Genomic DNA, 23,921 nt, shown 5'->3' on the forward strand with positions numbered 1-23,921 from the left:
GGCCACTGTGTAGAACAATTCCTGCCTTTGTCTATATTGAGTTTATTGATACACTATCACTCTAAATATCACTGACCCAATGGAACGATCAAATAAACGACATGTACTATTTGTAGGACGCTCATGACAGACCTGAGTTGCGGTTCTTGGCTTAGTCTAATTTTGGTAGTTACGCCGGTTTCGTCATTGAAGTTAACGCTAGCAGGTACAAAGTCATACGAACAGGTTTGCTTTTAACTAAAGTCTACTCGAAACTATGGCATTTCATTCTAAAGATTAGTTGACTAAGAAAAATAAAATATCACTTATAGCAAACATTTTGGTTTTACCTAGCGACAATATATGCAGTGAACTGTACTCACAGTTGGTGGTGGAAATAAATCATACGATGATTCTCTCTACCACCGTTAAACTCCCAGTTAAACTCTACCGAATGAGCTTTCTCTTATAGAAGAAATTAAGTTAATATCAATAGAAGTTAATATCAATCTGATAGCTATTTCTCCTTTATCTATACATGTAAGTTTTACCGTAAAGTAATTACGCAACAACATATCGTAGATATCCGTTAAGTTCCGTTGCCATAATGCAAAATGTCAATTCATTTCCTTTCAGCTAATTCATGTTACTTTTGTTCGGAATTATACATCGGACGTTCAGTTTGGCGATGGCCACGCCACATTTAGTTTCTACAGATTCTCTTTACCCTCGCCACCAGTTCCCTCTCACACGCCCTGTTAAGGCGTTCTACAGGTACAAACGATTTTTGTGTGTCCGTGTCGGACGAGATTTAAGATCACTTTGCAGTGAAGGAATAAGCACGTTGTGATGCAAATAGAATTCTCGCGGAGTAGAGTGACTACGCTAAAACAGAAGCAGGCAGTAAGGCCTAAATTTGCCCTAAAATCTATCGTGCCGTATCATAGTTTGCAAAGAATAGCTCAATACGCTACGATCTGGTTTTGTGCTCGTTCGCAGTAGACACGCTTCGGTGACCTAAAAATAGAGATTGAAAGCTCCGAATTAGGCTATGAGAAGAGCCTGACAGGATTCTTACCAAGTGAGTATTCGTACAAATATGTAGATTATACCGAGCAAGAAATACAGTCGACCTATCCTAACGGGGCAAATTTTTATTTAACGGGACTCCACTATCGGGCAACTACGAGCGTCTAGCAGCCGTTCTCGTATGCTATACAAAAGATTTTAACCAACGCGAGCAAAAAATGATTTTAACCATGATCCAGAGAACGGCATGCTGCTACGTGGCTTACATGTTTGCCACTATAAAAAAAATAGGTGGACACGGCCAGTAAGGCCCTGATTTCGAAATAGACGACATATTTCTAGAATCGGTTCGATCTGATTCTAGAAATATTTCGTCTATTTATGTTAAGCCGTGGTTCCTTTTGCAGTTGTGCTTAATTCGGATAATAATCGCGTATTAGCGATCAAGGCCGAGCTACGAGCTGTTATTTTGAAAAGGTTCAGCGCTTCCGCTGATTGTTAGCCTATTCTCTCGAAGCGCTCGATTGTGGGAACAGCAACGACCGGAAGAATGCAAGCGTTTGCTATTGATAAAATATTTAACCTCAAGACAATTGGCTCTGTTATGCCTGAGCGAAAAGGTTACAATTTTCATTTGTAGCTGTAACTTTAATTTGTAACCGAATTTTTTCATAGGCTTAGCTTCATTATCGCTTGAAACATCTGTATCAGTTCACTGGAGTGGCTACCGCTGAATACTCAAACTCGCCGTATTCAGCTCTGCACAAGGTCGGCCGATGTAATAACAACAGTTAACGACAACAAACAGTTTCGTTTTTTTGATCCCCTGTATTTGTTGGTGCAGGCGCTATCACAGAGTGAACGGATAGCTCCACGTGTGCTGCAAGTAGTATTTTTTGGGATGGCCCGAAGAAATACACAAATCAAAATAAAGAAAAAATTTTAGTCGGCTAGTTTTATTCTGCAGTATACTGTTAGTGTCAAAAAGGGTAATCATCACAGAACTATCAACCAGGAGTAGCTACGATCAGTTTTCGCGACACTCCTATTGAAGGTAAGCGCCTCATTTTGTGATTTAAACTGCTATGTTCCTTTGTTGTGGTGTTATCTATCGATTACAGAACGTTAAGCAACTTGTACGGTATTTGATTCGTAGCCACAGTTCCGTGGAGGCCGGAGAATGGCAAAAAGATCAGGTCACGGCAAAAGCGTGCGTGGCATGCGCAGAACTGGGCAAGGTGTGGTCACAATTTTCTATCTTTGTTAGTGTTTAGATAGCCGTTAAGTACCGTACTTATTGTTTCCTTTTGATAAATTGCATCAACAAGGAGAAGTGTAAGAAATCCTTATCTTATCTCAACAATCTCGTAAGTCGTACGTAGGATAAACATGTGCTATTGATTGTGAAAGCATAGCATAGTCAAAATAATGAGAGTCGGCCATTGTGTATTGGCGGGCGTTTTAATACCGTTTCAGAAAGAATTTGCGGCTAGCACTTGGTAGCAATTCCAATTTCAGTATCAGTTCAGGATGTTCTGAGCATCTTTTGAAAAACCCGGTTAAATTATGTATTTTTCAAAGGAAGCCATTTCAGATGGGATCTAGGTTATGACCTACAATAAATAGGGTAGTTTTAGGCAAAAACATAAGTTAAACGAATAGGTGAAGTATTAAATGAATTCGGTATTTGCTAAGCGTTTGGTTAAAAAAAAAGTCTTACTCTGTAGACTTAGCTTTATGCTGAAAATGAGAGACGTACCCGATTAGCTTTCTATACATTATATTGTATAGAATAGTCTACATAAACCGTAGCACCTAACGAACGATAACACAAAACTAGCAAACAAAAAGTAGCATGTAACAACTCTGTTGTATTATGTATTTTGATACTGCGCAGCTTCGGGGTACGGTTAGTTACGATGAGGGATTTTCGCGGAGTGAACACACGAGTTTATTTGGAAGCTTTATTTCTTCACATTTAAAAGCGTCTGTTAGATGTGCATGGCGTTTATGCATGCGGAACTTGGAAGTGGTTTTATGCTGGAAAAAAATGCTGATCTATCAATTTTTTTGTGTATAAATTTTTGCCTCTTAACTCTTAAACTGCATAACACTAATATCAATACAACAGACAGATATACAGTACGCCAACACAATATTACGGCAATATAAATTGCTGCATACGTCTCCGCTTTGGCAGATAATTTAGAGATATTTATTATATCATTCTCTGTGAGATGACACTTTCTATAGTATGGTCTCGCAGTATGGACAAAAGTTACACTTTTTGCGTGATCCTGATTTGCTGTGGTTATAGTTGCCGAACAGCAACCCGGTTCTTCGCAGGATGCTCCTGACGCTCCGCCACCAGCTCCACAAGGTAATCCTTGTACAATGCTGATCTTTTTGAGTTTAACTTTGTACAGTTAGTGTCAATGTTATAATAAATCAGCGTTTTTAGATAAATATAATTAATAAATCGAATATCAGACGCTTTAAGGAACAGACGTTGTCTACATGAAGGCATGTGCACGTACTAAGTGGCATACTCGCGCAAGAACATTGATATGCACGGTTTATGGCATACGCCGGCCGAGACTATTTGGAGTGGCATGTCTACATGCTGTGAAGTGGACGAAATCTATTTTAGAAAATGAATGTTTCGTATTCGAATAAAATATCTACGAAGTGTACAATCACCGCGTATATAATACATAGTGAATAGGCGTCGTTCTAACGGGCAACTATTTTCATGAACATACATATAACGCTGAACATCGTCTAAGTTTGTCGCTTACAACACCTGTAGTAGCATTTTACTGAAAACAGTTAAGTCATGCATAATTTACTTCCGGTAAAACTAGAACAGTCGACGGCAATGTACTGGATATTTACCTGTCGCCCCACATTTGCAAGCAGCCCCTGCTGCGGCACAGGAGCAGAGGCGGTCTCCACCTGCACCTGCACCTGCACCGGGACCGGGACGGGGACATGGCCAGAAGTCTCGGCGGCGTGCCCAACAACAACAACAGCAGCAGCAGCTGCAGCGGCAGCAAGAACAGCAACAACAACAACAACAACAACAACAACAGCAACAACAACAACAACAACAACAGCAGCAGCAGCAGCAGCAGCAGCAGGAACAACAACAGCGAGAACAACAACAGCGAGAACAACAACAGCGAGAACAACAACAGCGACAACAACAACAACAACAAGAGGCGGGCCCGTCTGGCGCACTTCAAGCGAGACCTCTGCCACCGCAGGCTTCAGGAGATCCGGCTGAGCCAACTGTGCGCTCGACGGGACATAGTGCCATTCCCAATGTTTCCGATCTGAAGGAACTGAGGAAAAAATTCTTTGAGTTATTTAGAGATCCAGCACCGGAACTTTTCCTACGGTCTACTGCTCAGAAAAAAGAAACTGGAAAGAGAGGCAAGAAACTCCTAATAGAAGCCAATATGTTCCCAATCAAGTAAGTGTGAAATGACACACGCCTGTGTATATATATATATATATATGGATAGATGAGAAGAGCGCTATAACGTTGTTGACAGACAAAGATTATACATCAGAATGATTGACTCAAAATTCTTATTATTAAACCTAAATGGGCCTGTTACAGTTAGCTCGAATTGCAATTCGGTCCCATTTGACCCTGGCCTATATAGCCCTTAAAATGGTTAAAAACTCAACGTATTGACATTTGAAAATGTAACCTTCGAGCAATGAAACCACAGTAGGAAAACGAGAATTCCTTGTCATGCAATGAATCTGGGCAAGCTAGATTAGGCCATCGGTTAAGTACTTGCTTTATATCCCACTGAGACAATGTCCCACAAAAATGTTTCTATTTCGTGACCCGTGAATAACTAGTCATGTGAGTAATTTGCGTGCTGTGTTCCAGTCTGCCCGAGGGAACAGTTTACCATTACGATGTGCACGTGGTCCCAGCGGACCCTAAAGACGTGACTAAGATCCCCAAGGATTTGAAACTTCGTCCAGCATCGACCGTTATAAATCGATTAGTCATGATGAAATTTGCGCAAACCTATAAAGCTAATTTAGGAAACTGTTTACCGGCGTATGATGGCCGCAGTAACGCATATTTCAAGAAGAAACTACCTAATGACATGTGTGTAAGTAAAAGCAGCTTGCCTTAAAATTCAATCGTAGAACTATCGATTTGTACGTACGCTACGTATCAGCGCAGCAAATAGCCTCCTTAATAATCAACGACCTTAAGATACGAGCGTTTTTCTCAAAGAAATGAATGAATACTGTAATAATGTCTAATGTAGCAAAAAAGGACTATAAATAAAATACGATTACGGCGCTGATCTAGATTACAGATAATCATAGGGTAATCAAAAGAAAGATTTCCAAAGACGTTGTGTAAGTGGCGATTTGACCTTTTCCAGGATAAAATCTTCAAAGTGGAAATCAAATTTGAAGGTGCGGATCGGGTGTTCTTCGTGAGCCTAAAACCCGCAAGTGCAGTTTCATTTGCAACGCTGCACGCTATGTATAACAATCAGGCATCATTTGACCTGTCGCAGTCGGCTATTGCAGCGGCCGATATCATCTTACGTACAGGACTGACCGTGTCAAACATTCCGGTTGGCAGAAGCTTCTTCAGAGATCCAGGGGTGTGTAGCACATTAAAGCCATTCTTGTGTATATAATCGGAATTGCAGCGCCTCATGTAGAGCGCCGACTTTTGTAGCGTGTAATGATTGCAAATAACTGATCATCACAGCTTAATGCACTATCTATATAGAATCTGATTATTTATATAGTATGTAATGCGTCTAGGTCTAGATAGGTTATTTGTAAATTTTTCTTTCCTTTCAGTTCAAGCCACCATCGTTTCACGAAAAATCGCATCACATATGTATCTTGTAACATGTTAATTAAGGTGTTACCGATGAATGTAGAAACGTGTTATTGAACCGGTCAAGCGCACCACCGAGTGCAACTATTCGAGTAAACCAATTATTTCAACATCGAGACAATATAGACAAGTATTGAATGTTGTATGTTATGTGCACGATCAATTTTCAGCCAAACGTCAATAATAGCCTGGGCGGTGGACTCGAGTACTGGCAGGGTTTCTATGTATCTGTCAGACTCGGAAACTGGAAGCCCCTGGTCAATTTCGATATGAGCACCACTGCCTTCTATAAAGCAATGTTAGTATCGGACTTCGTTCAAGAAGTTTTGGGCGATCGCTACAACTACTCACGAGGTCTAAGCGATAAGGACAGATTGAATCTGCAGAAGCAGCTATCGGGGCTATTGGTCACCCACACTCATCTGAACCCGCAACGGAAGCACAAAATTGTATCCCTCAGCTTGTCTGGGGTGAACCGTGAAATGTTTGACTACAAGGGCAAGCGTATTTCGGTCGCTCAGTATTTCCGTGAAAAGTACAATATCCAACTTAGGTTTCCGAACTTGCCTTGTGTCATTCATCGCAAAGATACTAAAGTACCGATGGAGTGCTGCATGATTTCACCGGGCCAACACTGCCGCCGGAAGCTTTCGGAAATGCAAACAGCGACTTTAATTAGATCAACCGCAATTCAACCGGATCACCGTTTCGAGAAATTAGTTAACGCAGCAAAGGCTACTCAGCAAACGGTTTCTAATTATATGAAAGAATTTGAAATGAGCTTCGATGTAAAACCAGTAAGTAAATTTTATTAAGGGCAATACCGAGCGACGTAAATCTAACTAATACCGCCACAATGATATGACAGTTATAGCTTTAACGATATTGTTGATACCGGCAAGGGGACCATGATTCTTCTTCTTTTTCGGTTTGTTACGATCAGTATAGAACCAGTACGTATGGAGAATCTCTCAATGGCAGGGGGCTAATACTTCTGCTACTTTCGACAATTGCCATATCGAGCTAATTACTTCGGTCACGTTGCAGTAAACTAACGAGCATTCAATACAAAACTGCGGGATTAGTTGAATTTTGAATTTTTTACTTTCGTATCATATCGGTGTTGGCTACCAATTGGTAATGTATTCCATAGGTTGATGTACAAGCCCGCGTATTGGATCCTCCTCGAATCAAATATGCAGACAGAAGCGAGCTGATCGTACCACGTGATGGAGGCTGGAGAAATGATAGAAATTACCAGTTTACCACACCCGCTAAGCTGAGAAGATGGGCTGTGGCTATCCACGGCTGTCGGGAGCGCGGGAACGAATCGAGTCAGATGGTGAACCAACTAATGAATGTGGCCAATAAGTATGGCATGGAACCAGGGCAGCTGAGTGTAGTAAGGTTTCAGCAGTGAGTACTCGGCTAGCTATTTCTATAAACTGTCATTAAATGAATCTTGAAAAAGCATATGATATCAATACTCTAACGAGCGGTGTCAAAACGAAGGTAACTGCCTCAAGGCAGAAATTTACAGGAGTGTCAGGCTTCTTCAATGAGTCTAGGCCTTAAATTAATTGAGACTTTTTTATTTCATACGATTGGAGAGGCATAATCTAGCATTTTTCAACCGGAGCATCCACATTGTGTTCGCTCTCCTGCCCATTTACGACTCTTGAGCTGTGGTTCACTGCGATGAATTCAATATTGCTGATATCGTGTTCGTTGATATTACTGCTATATACGCAGCTAAATGACATTGTTGCAAGAGCTAATTTTCATCTTGAAATGTTTGCAGAAATGTCTCTGAGAGGGAGATGCTTGCCAATGTTAAGAGGAACCATGAGCCAGATATGACAATTGTTGTTCTAGGCCATTCAACCAACTATTCTGTCGTTAAGATGGAGGCTGAAACTACAGATCTCTGCATGAGGACGCAGTGTTTGAAGGAACGCAATATAGGAAAAGCCAGCTGTGAGTATCAAAATAGGTATCGATTGACAGATATGGCTAGACTGGGAAGTGTACGCAGAGCGATGGGGTAAAGTCAATGAATGTTAACTCGAACAGTCCACATTGTAAACGAGACCTATTAGATTTATTATTACTCTATTAGAATATTATTAAATAAATATAAAATAATAATATTAAATAGATAAATGAAATCAGATTGCAGACGATTGCATTTTTCCATTGATGAAGATTTACAGGTTTTCACAATGCTTGGTTTTGAAAGAGACCTGAAATAAATGCCGCAGTGATACGATATTTATTTTTTTATCAAGGATTTTGTTCAAGTTTTTATTTAATTTATATATATATATATATATATATATATATATATATATATATAATTTATCAAGGAATGCTCTAATTGACACTGAATTGAAAAACTGAAAAACGCTACCATTTGTTTGTGTATCTCACAACTGATAACATATTGCAGCAATGATGTTTGCCGAAAATCTTATGCTAAAAATTAATATGAAGTGTGGCGGCACAAATTGGCGGATCAGTCCCGAGGATAAGCCAGCCAGGCTCAAAAGACCGTATATGATTGTCGGAGCCGATGTCAATCATCCGGCCCCCGGCGATAAATCCACACCGTCGATAGCGTCAATCGTTGCCTCATTAGACCCATTGCCATCGAGATATTATACGACCACATCTGTCCAAACGAAAAGCGACGACAAGAACCGAATCGAGGTTATTGTGGACCTTGAAACGATGATGATCGAATGTTTAGAGAAATTCCAGGAAACTGCAAATGGACGACTTCCTGAAGTTATATATTACTATCGGGATGGCGTCGCCGAATTACAGTTCGAGGGTGTGAGTAAACATGAGTTGGACGTTTACTTTAGATTTTATGAACATAGAGAAGCGTAATATCCAACCAAAAGTAAGACACAACTGGTGTTTCGTCTTATATGTAGGAAGCCATTTTAATTTCAAGTATCACGGACACTACGTTGGGGTGTTTGTATTACGTTTGTTTTTACCTTTGCTTAATAAAGAGGTAGAGTTTGTGAATATAGTCAACGGAGCGAAACGAAACGCATTTCGCTATATCGTGGCTGGACGCGTATGAACTAATCAACCCTTTAAAATCTTTCCGTCAGGTGCGTAACTACGAAATGATCGCTATTCGAAAGGCGTGCCACGCAATAAGGCACGACTATGCCCCTAAAACGACCTTTATTATCGTCCAGAAGCGTCATCATATCCGTTTTAAACCTAAACAAGCAGTTGGAAGAAGCAAAAACGTTCCGCCGGGTCAGTAGCGCACGGCGCCACAGAAATCTAATATCGATTGCCATTTCACAAAACAATCAGCCAATATTTCGGAATTCAATATTCATTACCCTTACTTCCAGTCCAATATTAGCTGTCAAATTTCTTGGCTTTTTTTGGCAAGTATCTGCTTTTGCTCGAAATGTACGATCGCAGCTGGGCGGTAACGATTATGCCGTGCATTGTTAGCAAAAGCTACCGATAAATAGTTCAAAATTACAGCTGTTAGTTACGTTCGAATAAGATTATTTTGCTTTACTACAAGAATTATTCTCATAACTTGCGCAGTTGTCAAGATAGACAACTTTCTCACAAACATGAACCCTTGCAAAGCAGATAATATTAACAAATCAAAGGTTGCCACCAAATCTGTTTTTCCTTGGCAATCCCACGCTAACCTCACTATGATATGTTAAACTATACAGGAACGGTAGTTGACACCGATATTGTCCACCCGCAGCTGCTCGACTTCTACCTCTGCTCCCATTATGGCCCTCTGGGAACTTCGATACCTGCCCACTACCACGTAGTTCACGATGACGCTGACCATACTCTGCAGGAGATTGAAGAGCTTTCGTATTTTCTGTGCTACACGTATGCCCGCTGCCCCAAGTGCGTGCAGACACATCTATTTGATTATTTCTCCGAAAACTTATTATTCCTATAAACATACGTACTATCTATGTAGACGTGTCTGTTTGTGAATTCATCTCTAAGTGTGTATAGTTAATAGAAACGCGGCCACAACATACAGTCGTCGACTGTATTCTAGTCATATATTACTGAGCACAAAGCCTAGCCTGCGAATACTGATAATATTATTACTAACAAAAAAACAAACAAAAATCCAGTGTCAGGCCGTTCGTAAACATACGCTACACCATATTTTCGCGTCGTGAGCTAGTATTATTCTGAGACAAGACACGAGGCTGCACCAAACTAATTTGTGTTCTTTAGTTAGCTAATACGTATAAAAAACATAAGTGTGACAAACTTTATTAGCGGTCATTTAATGTCAGTGACATGCAAATTCTCCTAGCGACAAATAGTAACTTTAATGATTGTGTTCCAACTACTCATTGTCCACTTTGCTTCTTTTTTCATGGTGATTTCAACGTGGCTGACGAACCAACGTTAACTAGGGCGGTATCGATTCCTGCACCTGTGTACTACGCCCACTGGGCGGCCCAAAGAGGAAAGGAGTACATCAAGGCTAAGATCTTCGGAGATAGTTCTTCAGGGTCCATTGCATCAGGATCGTCCAGCTACAAAGTTGATGATTTTCGGCATGCTCAGGAAGTCGCTAAACGTTTCCGAGGACAAATGTATTTTATTTAACTACAAAAAAAAAGTCACGAATTTGAGCCCTCACTGCTGCAACACCAACCGTGGCCGAGATTCTGAATACCAGAAATAGGACACAACTAATCTGATGAAGCGAAGAATAGAAGTATTAATATGAACGATAACACTAAATGTAATAAAGGCAGGGAGTAACGATTTTGCTGATGATTGGTTTAACGAACTAGAAAGTGAAATGAATGTTTGGAAGTATAAATGGTAATTTTCTACCTTATTATCTAGTGCCGACCTTTTGTATTGCAACATTTTAGAGCATAGACTACCACGAACGAAGCCAGTTACGATTATGGACACCTTTGATCAACTACGGCTGAAATAATCTACTTGTCTCTATCCAGTGTGACTTCCTATAGCAGAGGATCCCATCCATATTACGATAGTTGGTCCGAATTGAATCCGAGTTGAATTAAACGATTGATGGTGTTCCATATAATATTCCACGATGCTTAAAATTGATATCGTTTGCATGATAACTACGTGGCAACGAGCTAATATTAGAAGCATGCTTGTTGATACGGGAACAATCATACCTATATATAATGGTAGATAGATCTTGGGTTAGGGTCCATGTTGATGATGATTACTGAGCGGTTCACAAACTGGCTACGACGATTTGGCGAAGAGGTAGTACTGACTTTTAATTTTATTAGTACGTCACTATGTAATATTTCAACCTACTCTGAATTTACTAAAACCATTTTTTTTTTGTTAACAACTGTTGCACTGTTCAGCTGGCTCTTGGGGATCCTGATCCATTCGATCATGAAGCTAATGAGTACGAAAAGGGCACTCATCCTAGGCGCCAAGCGCTTAATAGGCTTTAGTTTTCGCAAGAACAATATTTTGCGACCTTAAGGCTAGAGAGCGACGGAGGAATCGAGCTGATCCGGGTAGTCATCCAACACAATAGTCACCCTGAGACTTTGGCAACAAAAAAATAAAATGCATTTCTCGGACTAGATTCTACAGTAAAGGAGTAATCATTCTGCATGAAAAGCGAATGCCTAGAAGAGCTGGTGGTATGCTAATTTGCTTTTTCACGCAGTTCCCCACAGGACACAGGCCTTTATAGTTACCTGCAATGTGCTAAAAAAAGCTCCCTCGATCTCTTGTGTTCTGTATACAAAGGACAACTAAGATACCCGACACACGGTTGCCTAGAGTAGCGCACTTGACTACATCGCCAAGCTTTTCCAGACGGTAATATTTCAATAACCTTAGCAGAGGATATAAGCATCCAGAAAATAATGGAAGAGCTGTAACAAACGAGTTAAAGGACCCTTACTAGAAAAACATAAGCTACCCAAGACAAGGGCGGCAAGATTCGCAAAGATAGAGAATGCTCAACAGGAAGTCTAAACTGGCTTTCGAGGCTGTTTAAGTAAACGTAAATAGAGGAATAACAATTCGGGCTGCGGGTCTAAAAAGGGGGCACTACAATTCATTTCGAGTGTTCAATCTATCAAAGTGTTGAGGGTACTTAACGAAATTCTGAGTTTAGCCAGCTGAGGTTGTTTCTGTACATTTTGCAAGTGTATATTTGGCCTATGTAAAAGTAAAGCTGGGTCTTCTGCAAAAAATGGGTACGACAGATCAGCTAACTCACCCAGAAACCAATTCTAATCACGACTGTACATGCTCGGTTGTTTGGTTTGTAGGTAAAGAATATCTTCGAATACCATTGAAGTGCCATTTGAATACACTTGTATACAAAAAATGTCCTTGCTGATTATTACGTTATAATATTACGTAGTTCTGGAATAGTAGAAATCATCGAATGTCGTCCATTTCGCTTAAATGCGATTCCACAAATGGCAGCAAATTTTTTGCTTTCTTATTACATAGCCTTCTAAAGTGGAGGTAGCGAACAAAAGCGATTGCAAATAACAATGCCACGGCACAAATCGCTGTACCCCTTATATGATCGATTAGAAACGGTCGCTATCGAGAAAATTCAGCCCGAGCAAAGGAAAAATCAATGCGTCGGTAACGGTAGCAAATAAAAGTGCAGGCTACGTTTTAGGACATACCTCGAGAGTTTGTTTACAAATTTTGTAGAAAATGTACAAAAGGCAATGTTTCTACGGTGTATATCCTTGAGTGCCAGGGTGAATTAAAGTGCTAGTAATGGAAATTGTGTGGGCACCACCACAGGCGTCAAAATAAAAATGCAGTAAATGCAGTCCTGTTCTGTTCGGGAAAATTAACGACTTTTTAAAGTTTGGACTATTTCGACTGGTTGTTGTTGCCGTCGTCGAGCCTAAGGCCATAGCTTGTTTCAACAGTTACTTCCCGTTGCGTTTTAGATTTTTCAAGTTGAGTTCTTTAATTCGAGTTCCAGGACCGAAGAAGGGTGACAGTCAACTAGCTGTGTGCAAATTATACACACTTTAAAGAGAATATCCGACAAAGAATAAAATTCAGTTTTCGAGGGTTACGGTCGGTATTGGGAACATAGAGAAATCGACCTTGTCTACAGGTTCCCAATAGCGTTAATGGACGTCACCGTAGGGAAAAAATCAAACATGTGAGCCTATAAATGCCTCGAAATTCTGTTGCTTAATTACACATTCAGTAGCTGTGAGTTTAGCGAATAGTGAACCGAAAGTACGTCCCACACTTCTGTGGCAGAAGTGAAACTTGGTGACCTCTGAACAAAATCAAAAAGTCTCATATTCGAGGGCACGTTAGAGAGCAAATCATGAAAATGCTTCTAGATTACGTAAGGGCAAACGCGTAAATCTTCTTGAAGAGTAAAACAAATGATGAATACATTGATTGTGTTACAATAGGAAATTGCTTCAAGAAATAGACTAGCAACTTTGCAAGAAATCCAAAGGGAAGTCTCTTCTCTATATCAAATATGTTCTCTAGTATCTATAATCAGCTTCATTCTGACACCATCTAACAGGCCGTTTCATTCTGCTTGCACGCGATATCAATAAACTACTTATGCATTAAGGATTCTATGCGTACTCGCGGACATGTTGAAATCGTTTGTTACCTATAGAACATCAATACGAAATTGGATAATTTCCTAATACGAGCTTCGGTCGTTTTTGTCGACGCTTCCAATATCAGCCCCGGTCAAGGTTAATGTATCAGGCTGATGACTTCGCGATAATTCTCAATAAAATCAATTTATATTTGTGATTCACGGACACAGGTCGTTTCATAATGTCCGATAAGCTCGTAGACTAATTAACGTACCATTTCTAGCTCTTTGGTAAAAGGAACTCAGAGTTCATGGTAGTTTTAGATAGACGCTTCCAACGAAGAAATCGTTCTTTCTTCTTCAGATGAAGCGTGACTGCATGCTCTAGGGATTTCGTGCGGTTATTTCAGCTTTTTAGTGGTTGATTTAGAATATTATGTACATCAAGCGCCGCGTTTCTTCATGGAACTTATTACTCACCCTCGACCGATTTCAATAAAGAAAAACGCTTATTGTACTTGTATCGTAACATGGGCATAGACATGAAGCGTCTGTTGTCGAATGAATACGGTATACAAGCTACCATGAAATAAAAATCTTCTTTTGGCATTGTAACGTTGTGGGAATGAGGTACAAATACCACGTCCCGGTAATATTAATATCTTATTTAATTATTTCATTCCCCTAAGAATGACATTGTTGGTGTTGTAATTCCAGAAAATCTTATTCCGAAGAAAAAAAATAGTTAAAACGGCAGCTTCTTATCTTCTAGGTCGAAACTAAGACTGATATGTAGAATACATTAGACCTCGTATTAGAGTCGCAATTGGAAATATAAAAATAATAAGCGAAAAACAATGGATCAGTAAGTGAGCATGTTATAAAACCGGCTGTCATCCGAGGCTTATAGTACAATTGATGCTATGTGAATCGAAGTTAAACTTTACGTCAAGTTCGGTCCCTCCAGTGCAGAACTCAAATTGATTGTTTAGTTAAGTTATCGCATTATGATAATTCCTTAGTAAAGTTTTGCACTTACACGGTATTCGCGGTAAGTGTTTTCCTTCAGCGGAACTCAGTGCTGCTGAAAGCTGAAAACTCGGCTGTTGAAACCGTCCAGTTGTGTAACTTGTCTCCGTTATAATGCAGTAGTGACAAAGCGCATATATATATAATCTGTTTCGCGATGCTTAACGGCAGTACCGGGCGTGAAATCGTGTCACTTTTTTTCATATCGTTTATTCTAAAGCAATTTACCTAAAACTTTTTGTTGAAACGCGTCCATAATCGACCCGCACCAAAATAAGCTACCTGGACTAACTAATAGGTCGTTTTGTGTGGGCTGCATGTTCGTATTTGCAAACTCGTCATTGTCAATGTCGGCTGCTGGCCCTCCATGTAAGTCGTGGCATTAGCAACCGTGACCATTATATGCACGCTATTTAGTTTATTCGGATAGTCCTACGTTACTACTTGAGGTCAACGAAGAACATGTTGGAAGGCACGAGATAACGAACGATTTCGACCCGGCACGAATGCCCTCGCACGCGTTCATCGTCAGTTACGCTGCACGTTGTCTGCACGTTTCATAGTGAACGCATCGGGGCTAGTGTGTCTCTATGATGGACAGACGGAAACTAATGAAAGTTATGTCGTTTGACGTTATAGTTTTGCTGTCAATAGAACATTTTCTTTCTATTGTTATCATCCGTTTCCTATCCATCCTCGCAGCGCAAAAAATAAAGGTTAGCGTAGCAATAAAGTGGAATCGTTGCTTATATTATGCCTTTACGGGAGCAACCACGTTAAGCTTACGTACCAGCTTGAGAACATCGCCACGAACAAAAGGAGCTGTTTAAGGGCTTTGCCTGAAACGTGTCTTTTAGAACAGGACCATGCGAATGCATACGATGTAAGTCCCGGTTAAAATCTAGTTGCACGCAACACAAAATTAGTTAGGTGTGGTATACCACTGACATTATGATACTTAAATAAGATTAAGCGTCACGATTGTAAGGCATGAACCCGCTGTAAGACCTTTCAGAACGACTGTTGTGTTTACGCCGCATAGCTAAAATAGGTCCTTGAGATTCGAAAGGAGACACATTACTGTTCAACCATTAAAGGGACAAAGACGGCACAAATTATAGCTACATAGTTAAACATGCGCATCAACGCATATGGACAAAATACATATGTGTATACAGGTGCTATCAATCTTGTAGTGTGCCACTGAAGTCTACGACACCGAAGACTCGAGTGAGTTTCGCCGCTTGATAGAGAAGCATATGTAGCGTTTAATAACACGCGGCTACCAAATAATTCAAGCCACAGATGCGGCACGAATAACCGGTTTTTCTATGAATCCACACGTACAAACGTACTGAAAACTTATGTGGCGTAGTTCAACGCCGAGTACCCGAAAGCAGCAAAGGACTCTACCTTATATATATATATAAGTTTTGACCAATATATTGTATATGCACTTCGTGATTTTATTTGGATAGGCTTGTTGATAACGTGTGGTCTGTGGATAATGCCTTGTAGAATAAATCTCATGATGATGACTGCCCCGATAATTTCGGTGCCTGACGCCGCGATGGGACGTTTTTATCGACAATACATAACGACAGCTAGTGCGGTTACTTGGGCACATATTTTATTTCGTGCCAGGAGGGGTCAGTCGTTCGAAGCAATGATCAATGGTAGTAAAACCCGAAGCTGGCAGAGTTTTGCACAAAATACTCAAAGCATTTATTATTTTGCAATATAAAAAAGCAATAGGTCTATAACCATCAATTATACGAGTACCGTTTGCGTTTGAAATATGTTTTTTCTTTCTGGCCTTCGTGGCCGAAACGTATTCTTAAATAATGATTTGGTTTGTCATATGAGCTTACGCCTATGTGGTCAGCCCAGCAGTGCTATGAGAGCATCTGCTTTACGCAAATTTAACGTCAATGAAATAACGCTGATTATTAATTGTTATAATAAATTGTATCAATAATCTAAAAACCGTAATATTTAACTAAAGTTTCTACATCCAAGATAATTATTGTGTATACGGTAAACGTAGACGCAGGGAATGCTATGTTCCACGAACGAATTGCCACGTTCGCTAATAGGTAAAATTTTTCTTGTCTACGTCACATGTTGAAGGCCGATATCTACGAGGCCAAACCTATAAATTATTATATAGTTTTTAACAAGCCGATGCAAATTAATAGAATAATTTTTTTTAATCGCCAGAACCATATTCCAAGACTAGTTTATCTATCTTGATTCGTTTTTTGTTTGAACCATACGAAATTAACGCTTTCCGCTAATGGATTTTCAGCGATACCCAACCAAAATTTCGCTAAACGTCTTTAAACGTATGTAGTTTTATTATAGGTCGAGTCATAAGAGGAATACGTTTTTCACACTAGGTTTTAGATCTAGTTGAGTTATTATTAAGAAGTTTACGTCAATAAACGACCTAATAGCGGGTCTTCCAAACGAATGACCCGTTAGACAAACCAACCTCCCTATGAAGAAGCGGCAGCTTACCTCCATTAAACTGAGTTCAATTGAAGGTCCTATCAACGAATTTTTCTCGAAAATACTCACAGCTGACACTTATTAAGCCAAATTTTGCATTATCGGCTCTGTTTGTATACGGTTTACCAGAGAGTAGCATTTACTATTACGACGTGGATGTTTCCTATGCGCGTAGATGCAACGATACGCAGGGGAATATCAGAGCAAAAAAAATTCCCCCTACAATTCAACCGTTGTTAATCGGATGATCATAGCAATACTGGCCGAAATACGCAACGAAGGGCTTGGTAAATATTTGTTAGCTTTTAATGGTCGTAAGAACGTTCATCCTAAGCATCGCCTGTCGTTTGAGGCGATAAAATCCTATCATTTTGTTACTGGACGCATTCGTCCAACCCCAAAAGGTCAGCAAAAAATGTGTGGGCCTTAACGCTTGTCAAAAGCTTCATGGCAGTAAAACCAGCGATGGCATCCCTCTGGTGAGTCGTATGCGTGTTTATCACATGCCTTGAATTTTTATTCAAGGTCTTATTAGTTGAGTACTTTTTGTAATGCCTCCTTAGTGGCGTGAATGAAATAAAATCGAATAAATGGCGCGAATATATTTTATCGCACTAGTTTACGAAAAATAAGACGCGACTGGTCCCCTGTGTACCATTGGCTTCTTGTCGTGCTGTTTTTTTACATGGGAATCGACTGTCTAGTCCCACGAGTTTAAGGTTACCATTAAAAAAGCGACGAGACCCGAGGGTTCGCACTTACGATGACATACGCGAGTCAGGTTTCGTTTGATCCCCTCCATGTTGCGTACGATGGTCAGGGCTCGCAGAAGTACTACCAGACGGCGATCACCGCCGCGGACATCATTCTACGTATAGTTCCGGTATCGGCTTTCCCTCGTGTTGGATGCTTGTTTTTTACCTGTCAGAGGGTAGGCGGATTATTTTGAGCTTGTGCAATTGGTATTGTAGGTTAACAAGCCACAGAACATCCAGCACAGGATTTTGCAGCCACTGATATTTTTTGTCTACCCAGTGTCACTTCTTTTTCCATTAGAATTTATAAGTTATTCGTTTACAACAAACATGAGAGTTTCCGTGGATGTGTATAGGCTAATACAGTGAACATTTGTTATTTGGTGACGTTTCCATAGACAACAAAGTATATCATACCGTTCCGCCGTTGCTTCCTGCCCGTTACTCCAGAACTAGTCAATGCCGGCAAGGAATGTTTTGCTTATATGTACAACATTCTCTAATAACGGCACGAATGCGGAATGTACAAAGAATATGTCTTTGAATGGTCTTTGAATAAATTTTGGTTTTAATTCTGCAGAACAATTACCCTAGCCTACAGGACCGTGAAGCGTGGTCAGGATTTCACATTGCCATAAGGCTCGAACAGTGGAAGCCGCTTCTGGGTACTGATGTAATTTTTTGTAAGCCAATCAAAATGTTCAAGTTCGCTAAAAAGACACTTGGCGGCAGGGGCAATAGGAGTTTTGGGCCGAAACTGATAGAAAAAGACCGCAGCAGTCTAAAAGGAGTTGACTGGATTGCCTGTCACAAATACGCCTTCGAAGAAAAGCATTGAATTCAGAACCTCACTCACGATAGCGCCAATTGCGAGGTTTTTGGCTACAACAGCAAGCCAACAGCTGTTGCCAGTATTTCCCGTCGATATATAGTGTATTATTTTAGTATCCGAACCTACCCCATCTTGTGGTTCGCAAAAAGAGTATTATCCCTATGATGTCATCACGCCAGGACGGTCTCGTCACAAAAAAACTCTCGGAAACCCAAGCAAGTAGCCTAATCCGTTCCGAGGTGATCAATCCGCAAATGCAGCCACAGGAGATAACTGAAAATCAAAACCAGCTTGACCTTAAGGCAGAAGGCCATTTGGATGAGTCTGTTATGAAATGCCGTTAAGCACTTTAGAGGGACGGTTCCCATCATGACAGGAAGTGTGTTCGAATCTAGATTACCTCACTGGTCTCCATGTTAAATATACAAACACGCTACCACTGTACCGCCATGGCGACAGATAGATCTACTAATGACGTTAGACTGCCGTTATCGTCTTCAACAAACACTGCCAAAAGATGGAGTCTGGCAAAATGAACACTTTTACCGACTTGCGGAGATGAAGAAATGGGCTTTCGTTATTTATGGCGCTACCGCTCGCGACATTGAGTCCATTAGTTACAGGCTGATCACTCGACGCTACCAGCTTTGGAGTGAAACCCAGAAAAATCTATTTATGGGCACACGTTTCCAGAGTTAGTAGATATTCGATGTATACGGTAAGTATATACCTATATGATACCCCACTAACAATAATTAGATAGGGTAATAAATAACGTCACTTAAACGGATAAGGATGTGCACGATTCTAGCTTTGCGCATTTCTGTTCGCAGGCATATTTTAATTATAATATATATACGCTTAGGACAATACGCGTTTGGATTTTTTATACGTCCCTGTGTATGTATGGCCGTGTATCCCCTTGAAGCTATAAGCTAGCATCTGCATGTGATTATTATACATTGTTTTTATTATATTATTCACATTGAATATTTTTAGGCCATGTGACTGGTCTGACCGGGAGAAAGTTGAGGATCCCACGATATCACTTAGATAACGCTTGATCCCCTAACTGGCTGTGTTACTCTCGAAGAGTAGGTCGAAACATCAGATTTCTATATGAAGAAGTCCTCTAGAGACTTCCACTACGAGCCATCATTCGCACACACCATACCAAATACACACGTAGCTATGTATATAATCGACTGGAATAGCGTACAGCAGCTTCATAGGACGCATCGACGGTTCTATCAAATCGATTCTGATATATCGTAAATGGAAAGAAAAAGCCATCATATTAACACAAAATACTCACTGCGTTCATAAACCATCACCTACAACCGTCAACTCTTCTAGACGTTGACCACTCTATTAGCGTTGCTAGACTTAAACGAATGATAAATATATTTTCCCAAAAACCTCTTAAGTCTTCAATGTCAGTCACAAACGACCTTATATTGCAGCATAATATGGTGAGGGTTCGAATCTTGAATGATCCCGCAGCTGCTGCTGTTAGTATTGCTACTATTTACTTCAAACTTTAATTCTGACACAGGCATGCTCGCTAGTATAAACACAAAATGTGGTTGTTGGAACTGGTGAATTTTCTCTGGCTACCGTCCTCTTCCGCGTAAGCAGTCGTTTATGAAAGTTAGTTCCGGGCGATATAACTGGACCATAGCTTCAGTAGAGCAGATATTATCCAGTTCGACAGAAGGGTGATCAGGCGAATCGGATCGATTACATTACTCACCTGGAGAGATGTTCTTCGTGAGTCTGTAAGGATTTCTGGCGTAAACAGGTGACAACCTATCCTTACACTTCTATTTCTACATGGACGGTGTGTCTGAAAGCCTTGTTTAAGATAACGGTGTTGCTTTTATGCGTATTGTATATTCACCCCTAACGATTTTAAGATCGTGTACTGCTATTAAGCAAAACCACTATATATATTTTGTCGGCAATTGCCAGCATATCCCTTGGACATCTGATCGTATCAAACAGGTCGAGTCAGCTGTGCCTCTGATTACATGGTTAACTCTCAACCCTATCAGACTTTTCATAAATGCTAGTACGATTATTATTGGTGGAACTTTACAAACCGATCAGGCGGACTTTAAAATTGAATAATCCTTGAAGTAGCCAGGCTACGACTATGATTGTTTTACACGTATTAGAGGTACACTCCTTTACCGTTTACACAGTTACCCCATCGCTTTGGCGCCTTCTGAACAGCCAGGCCTTTACTATTTACGTTCCCATATGTAATCTTTTTATCTAGCGCATCTTGACTTGATAGTGGGATATGGTTGCTCCTCAACTGTTCTTTTTAGGGCATAATAACCACACGGACTTAGATCAGGGAACAAGCGGGTTGAAATCAACTTTGGCTATTCCTTTCTTCAATCATCGGGGCATGGCGATAAGATTTGGCGTTGTCGTTAGGTGCGCTGAGTACGTGCTTTCGATTGTCGTGCCAACGATCCATGAGTCTCCAGAGAAATTTGAGATAGCGGAGTGCATACGCTGTTTTATTTTCACCGAATATCTCATAGTAGCATACGGCCCTCATGTCCATTGCAAGTATTATAGTTACCTGGCGCTCGAAGCCGGTCAGCACTGCCATCAAACTCGATTTCCCTTAAAGGCGAAGACATTTTCGCGCCTGTCCCTCTTCAACTGGTCGCAAAAATTGAACCATGCACCGCCCATGGAGACTGTACGTTCCAAGCAGTTTTTTGTTGACTCAAATCCTGGAATATATCACACGCGTTTCCAATTGTCCTGTGATCAGCTTACGAGGGACCCTTTTTCTTCTCAGTTTCAGATTTTTTTCCGCTTTTTTTATTCGGCTTAAAATACCTTACATGTGAAATGCTAGTTCTGGCTATCAGAACATTTAGACCCTAAGCTTTGCGTTCGTGCAAAACCTTTTCGATTGCGGCAATGCGTTCCTCCTCTATCTTTTGAAGTGTCGACCGAAACGCGCTAGCCACATTCTGCTTTCACATGTTTGTTTAATACCTAACAGTCCCAAAATGCTTACCACTGAGATGTTCCAAACTGTGACAGGTCCTACATCACATATTAAATGCTAAAATGCATCATAAATGATCCGTCAGTGCTTCTATAGCAGTACCTACAAAAGGATAAGTCGGACAAGTTATTGTGTTCGAATCAGGACAATTTTAAAGGTGTAGGCATTGAAACAATTAGTGGTACTGACTTTTATGTGGATAATTTTGAGTGCAGTTAATGAAATTTCTCATTTATCTGCTCTACAGACAGACTAACAAGGCATTCATAGAGCCGGCACAGTTTTATGCCATACTTACGACAATTGGTCTTAAGTCCAAAGGCAAGCATTTAGAAGGGACATCGATGGATCACCGGCTCGCGGCTCCTGAATTGCCCAATAATTGACGTCATGGGGATAAAAATATGGCGTGTATTTAAAAGATTTGCTATCCTAAAGAAATAATCGGACCACCCAATTTGGAAGCGGCCTTTCAAACGGGAGGCTTTTTGCGGTGTCAAAGGCCGGTTCACGTTTTTCACGTCACAAGCCAAATCCTTTTAAACATACTAATTACGTTTGCCTGCCTGCTCTTTCGATATGTTAGGGGTAGCTAATAAGGGCACGACAATAGAGGACGCTGCACGAGTGCAATACGGAGCCGATAAAATTATGGAAATTATTGTTTGTTATATCTGCTGCTTCAATCGGCGAAGCTTAATCAGTAGATTTTTTAATTTTATACTGGGCATATATATGATTAGCGGACTTAAGTATCGATGGCTGCAGATTTTGCGTCGGCCATACCGGAAAGCACTCTTTTAAAAATCTAAGAATTTTGTAGACCATTGAATAATTACTTTATAATATATTCTCTTTTAGAAATTATATTGTTGGCCTTTTAGGTAAACAAAGTTAAGTTTACTTAACTACGAGTGTTTGCTGTACTACACAACTTATAGACTAGGTATACCTATTGTCCTTTTTTGAGAATCTTCTGTATACTTTATATACCAGGCATAGTATAGACAAATATTGCCCCCTACATAGCACATCATAGCGAATGGAGTACGCCTCTTCAAAGCCAAGGTGACGACAAAATAAAAAAAAACTCAGGAGTTGGAATCCTTACATTTGGCTTATTCTACGATGATATTCTTTCTTACCCATGTCGTGAAGTTGTTCTTTGTGCGCAATAGCGTACTATTTGACTTACTGGGATTCTTCTTGATTGGGCCTCACCCCAGCTTCATGTTTAATGACCGGATGGCATTGCCTCGGATGATTGGCTGCTTTCTACAAGGAACGAACGATGTTTAGGTTCAGTCTGAAATTTAGGCCAACTCACATGTCATTAAGTTTCGTAGGCAAACACTTTACCGCTACACTGTTACGGATTCCTAATGACCAGATGTCTGTGCTTTAGCCAGGCCAGATAAGGCTACATACTTTCGTATGGCTTATCTTAAGCCTAAATTGCGAAACGGTTCGCATCCTTGTACAATACAAAACATCGTCTACAGCCATGTCTTTGCTTACGGTCAACTACAGTCTACATCCTACTGCGTAAGCGGAATAAGGGGTTCCTCGTTTTCGCCATCGAGAGCGCCTCAAATTTCCTTTCCTCGTCCGGTTTTCGTACAACGATTCTATATCCCGAAAGTGGGCTTTGTCAAAATCTGTAGGTAGAAATTGGGCATCGAGCGGTCAAGCGCAACGAAGCTCTACTGCTTGCTGGGAGACCTCCAGGGATGGGGCTAACACCAAAGGGGCGGACTTTGAATTGAGAGCCGTTAGGTCGTTTTGTCCGTACCCGCCTCTTCTACTGTGATCTCGTCTTTCAGTGCTTTTGAATATATTCGTCCGGGTGCATGGAGTTTTACTTTCGAGAATTTTCGGTTAGTCGTTCATATCCCAGTAACCCCAGCAAGCGTGTATAGTCTGAAATATCGCCAGAGTTCGTCTCGGGCGTCAGCGACATGAAGAAAGAAGCGCATATTTCTCACGCCTTACGGAGTTGATACGGCAGGACAAAGGAAAAATGCGCTCAAGCGAGGATCAAAGAGGCACAGGAAGGTGAAATCAAAATGTTTCTTCCAAACGAAACGTAGAAAACAGCAGAGGGTATTTACAAAGAGTTTATTTTCACCACTATCTGTCGTTTGGCCCTTAGAGGTAGCGTTCGACGATCGCGTGATGTGGCTGACAAACTTTTTCGCCATTTGCTTCGTATGTGCTATAGACAGAAGAGCTCTATGGCTATGTGCTATAGACAGAAGAGC

The 23,921-nt window shown here is 40.6% G+C and overlaps 1 protein-coding gene and 1 long non-coding RNA gene across 16 annotated transcripts in view; both read left to right on the forward strand.

Annotated features, from left to right (window-relative positions):
- Positions 1 to 781: 781 nt before the first annotated feature.
- LOC111260049 (protein argonaute-2) lies at positions 782 to 11,527 on the forward strand. The gene is made up of 13 exons (XM_022832524.2): positions 782 to 1,060; positions 2,130 to 2,246; positions 3,326 to 3,388; positions 3,928 to 4,483; positions 4,916 to 5,147; positions 5,430 to 5,657; positions 6,073 to 6,699; positions 7,056 to 7,318; positions 7,704 to 7,879; positions 8,352 to 8,737; positions 9,028 to 9,181; positions 9,625 to 9,811; positions 10,342 to 11,527. The coding sequence occupies exons 2-13, from the start codon at positions 2,189 to 2,191 to the stop codon at positions 10,535 to 10,537; spliced, it is 3,126 nt and encodes a 1,041-aa protein (XP_022688259.1). The 5' UTR covers positions 782 to 1,060; positions 2,130 to 2,188; the 3' UTR covers positions 10,538 to 11,527.
- A 3,014-nt stretch (positions 11,528 to 14,541) lies between these two features.
- Positions 14,542 to 23,921, forward strand: part of LOC111260052 (uncharacterized) — a 105,784-nt gene continuing 96,404 nt past the window's right edge. For 9 of the 15 annotated variants that reach the window (XR_015310854.1, XR_015310849.1, XR_015310856.1 and 6 more), the window contains exon 1: positions 15,282 to 15,408. This is a non-coding gene — a long non-coding RNA (uncharacterized LOC111260052). Of the gene's footprint in view, positions 15,409 to 23,921 lie in introns of all 15 variants that reach the window. The other 6 variants (XR_015310850.1, XR_015310860.1, XR_015310853.1 and 3 more) reach the window with 4 other exon arrangements.

The sequence above is a fragment of the Varroa jacobsoni genome, unplaced genomic scaffold (genome assembly GCF_002532875.2).
Source record: "Varroa jacobsoni isolate VJ856 unplaced genomic scaffold, vjacob_1.0 scaffold_394, whole genome shotgun sequence".
Lineage (NCBI taxonomy): Eukaryota > Metazoa > Arthropoda > Arachnida > Mesostigmata > Varroidae > Varroa > Varroa jacobsoni.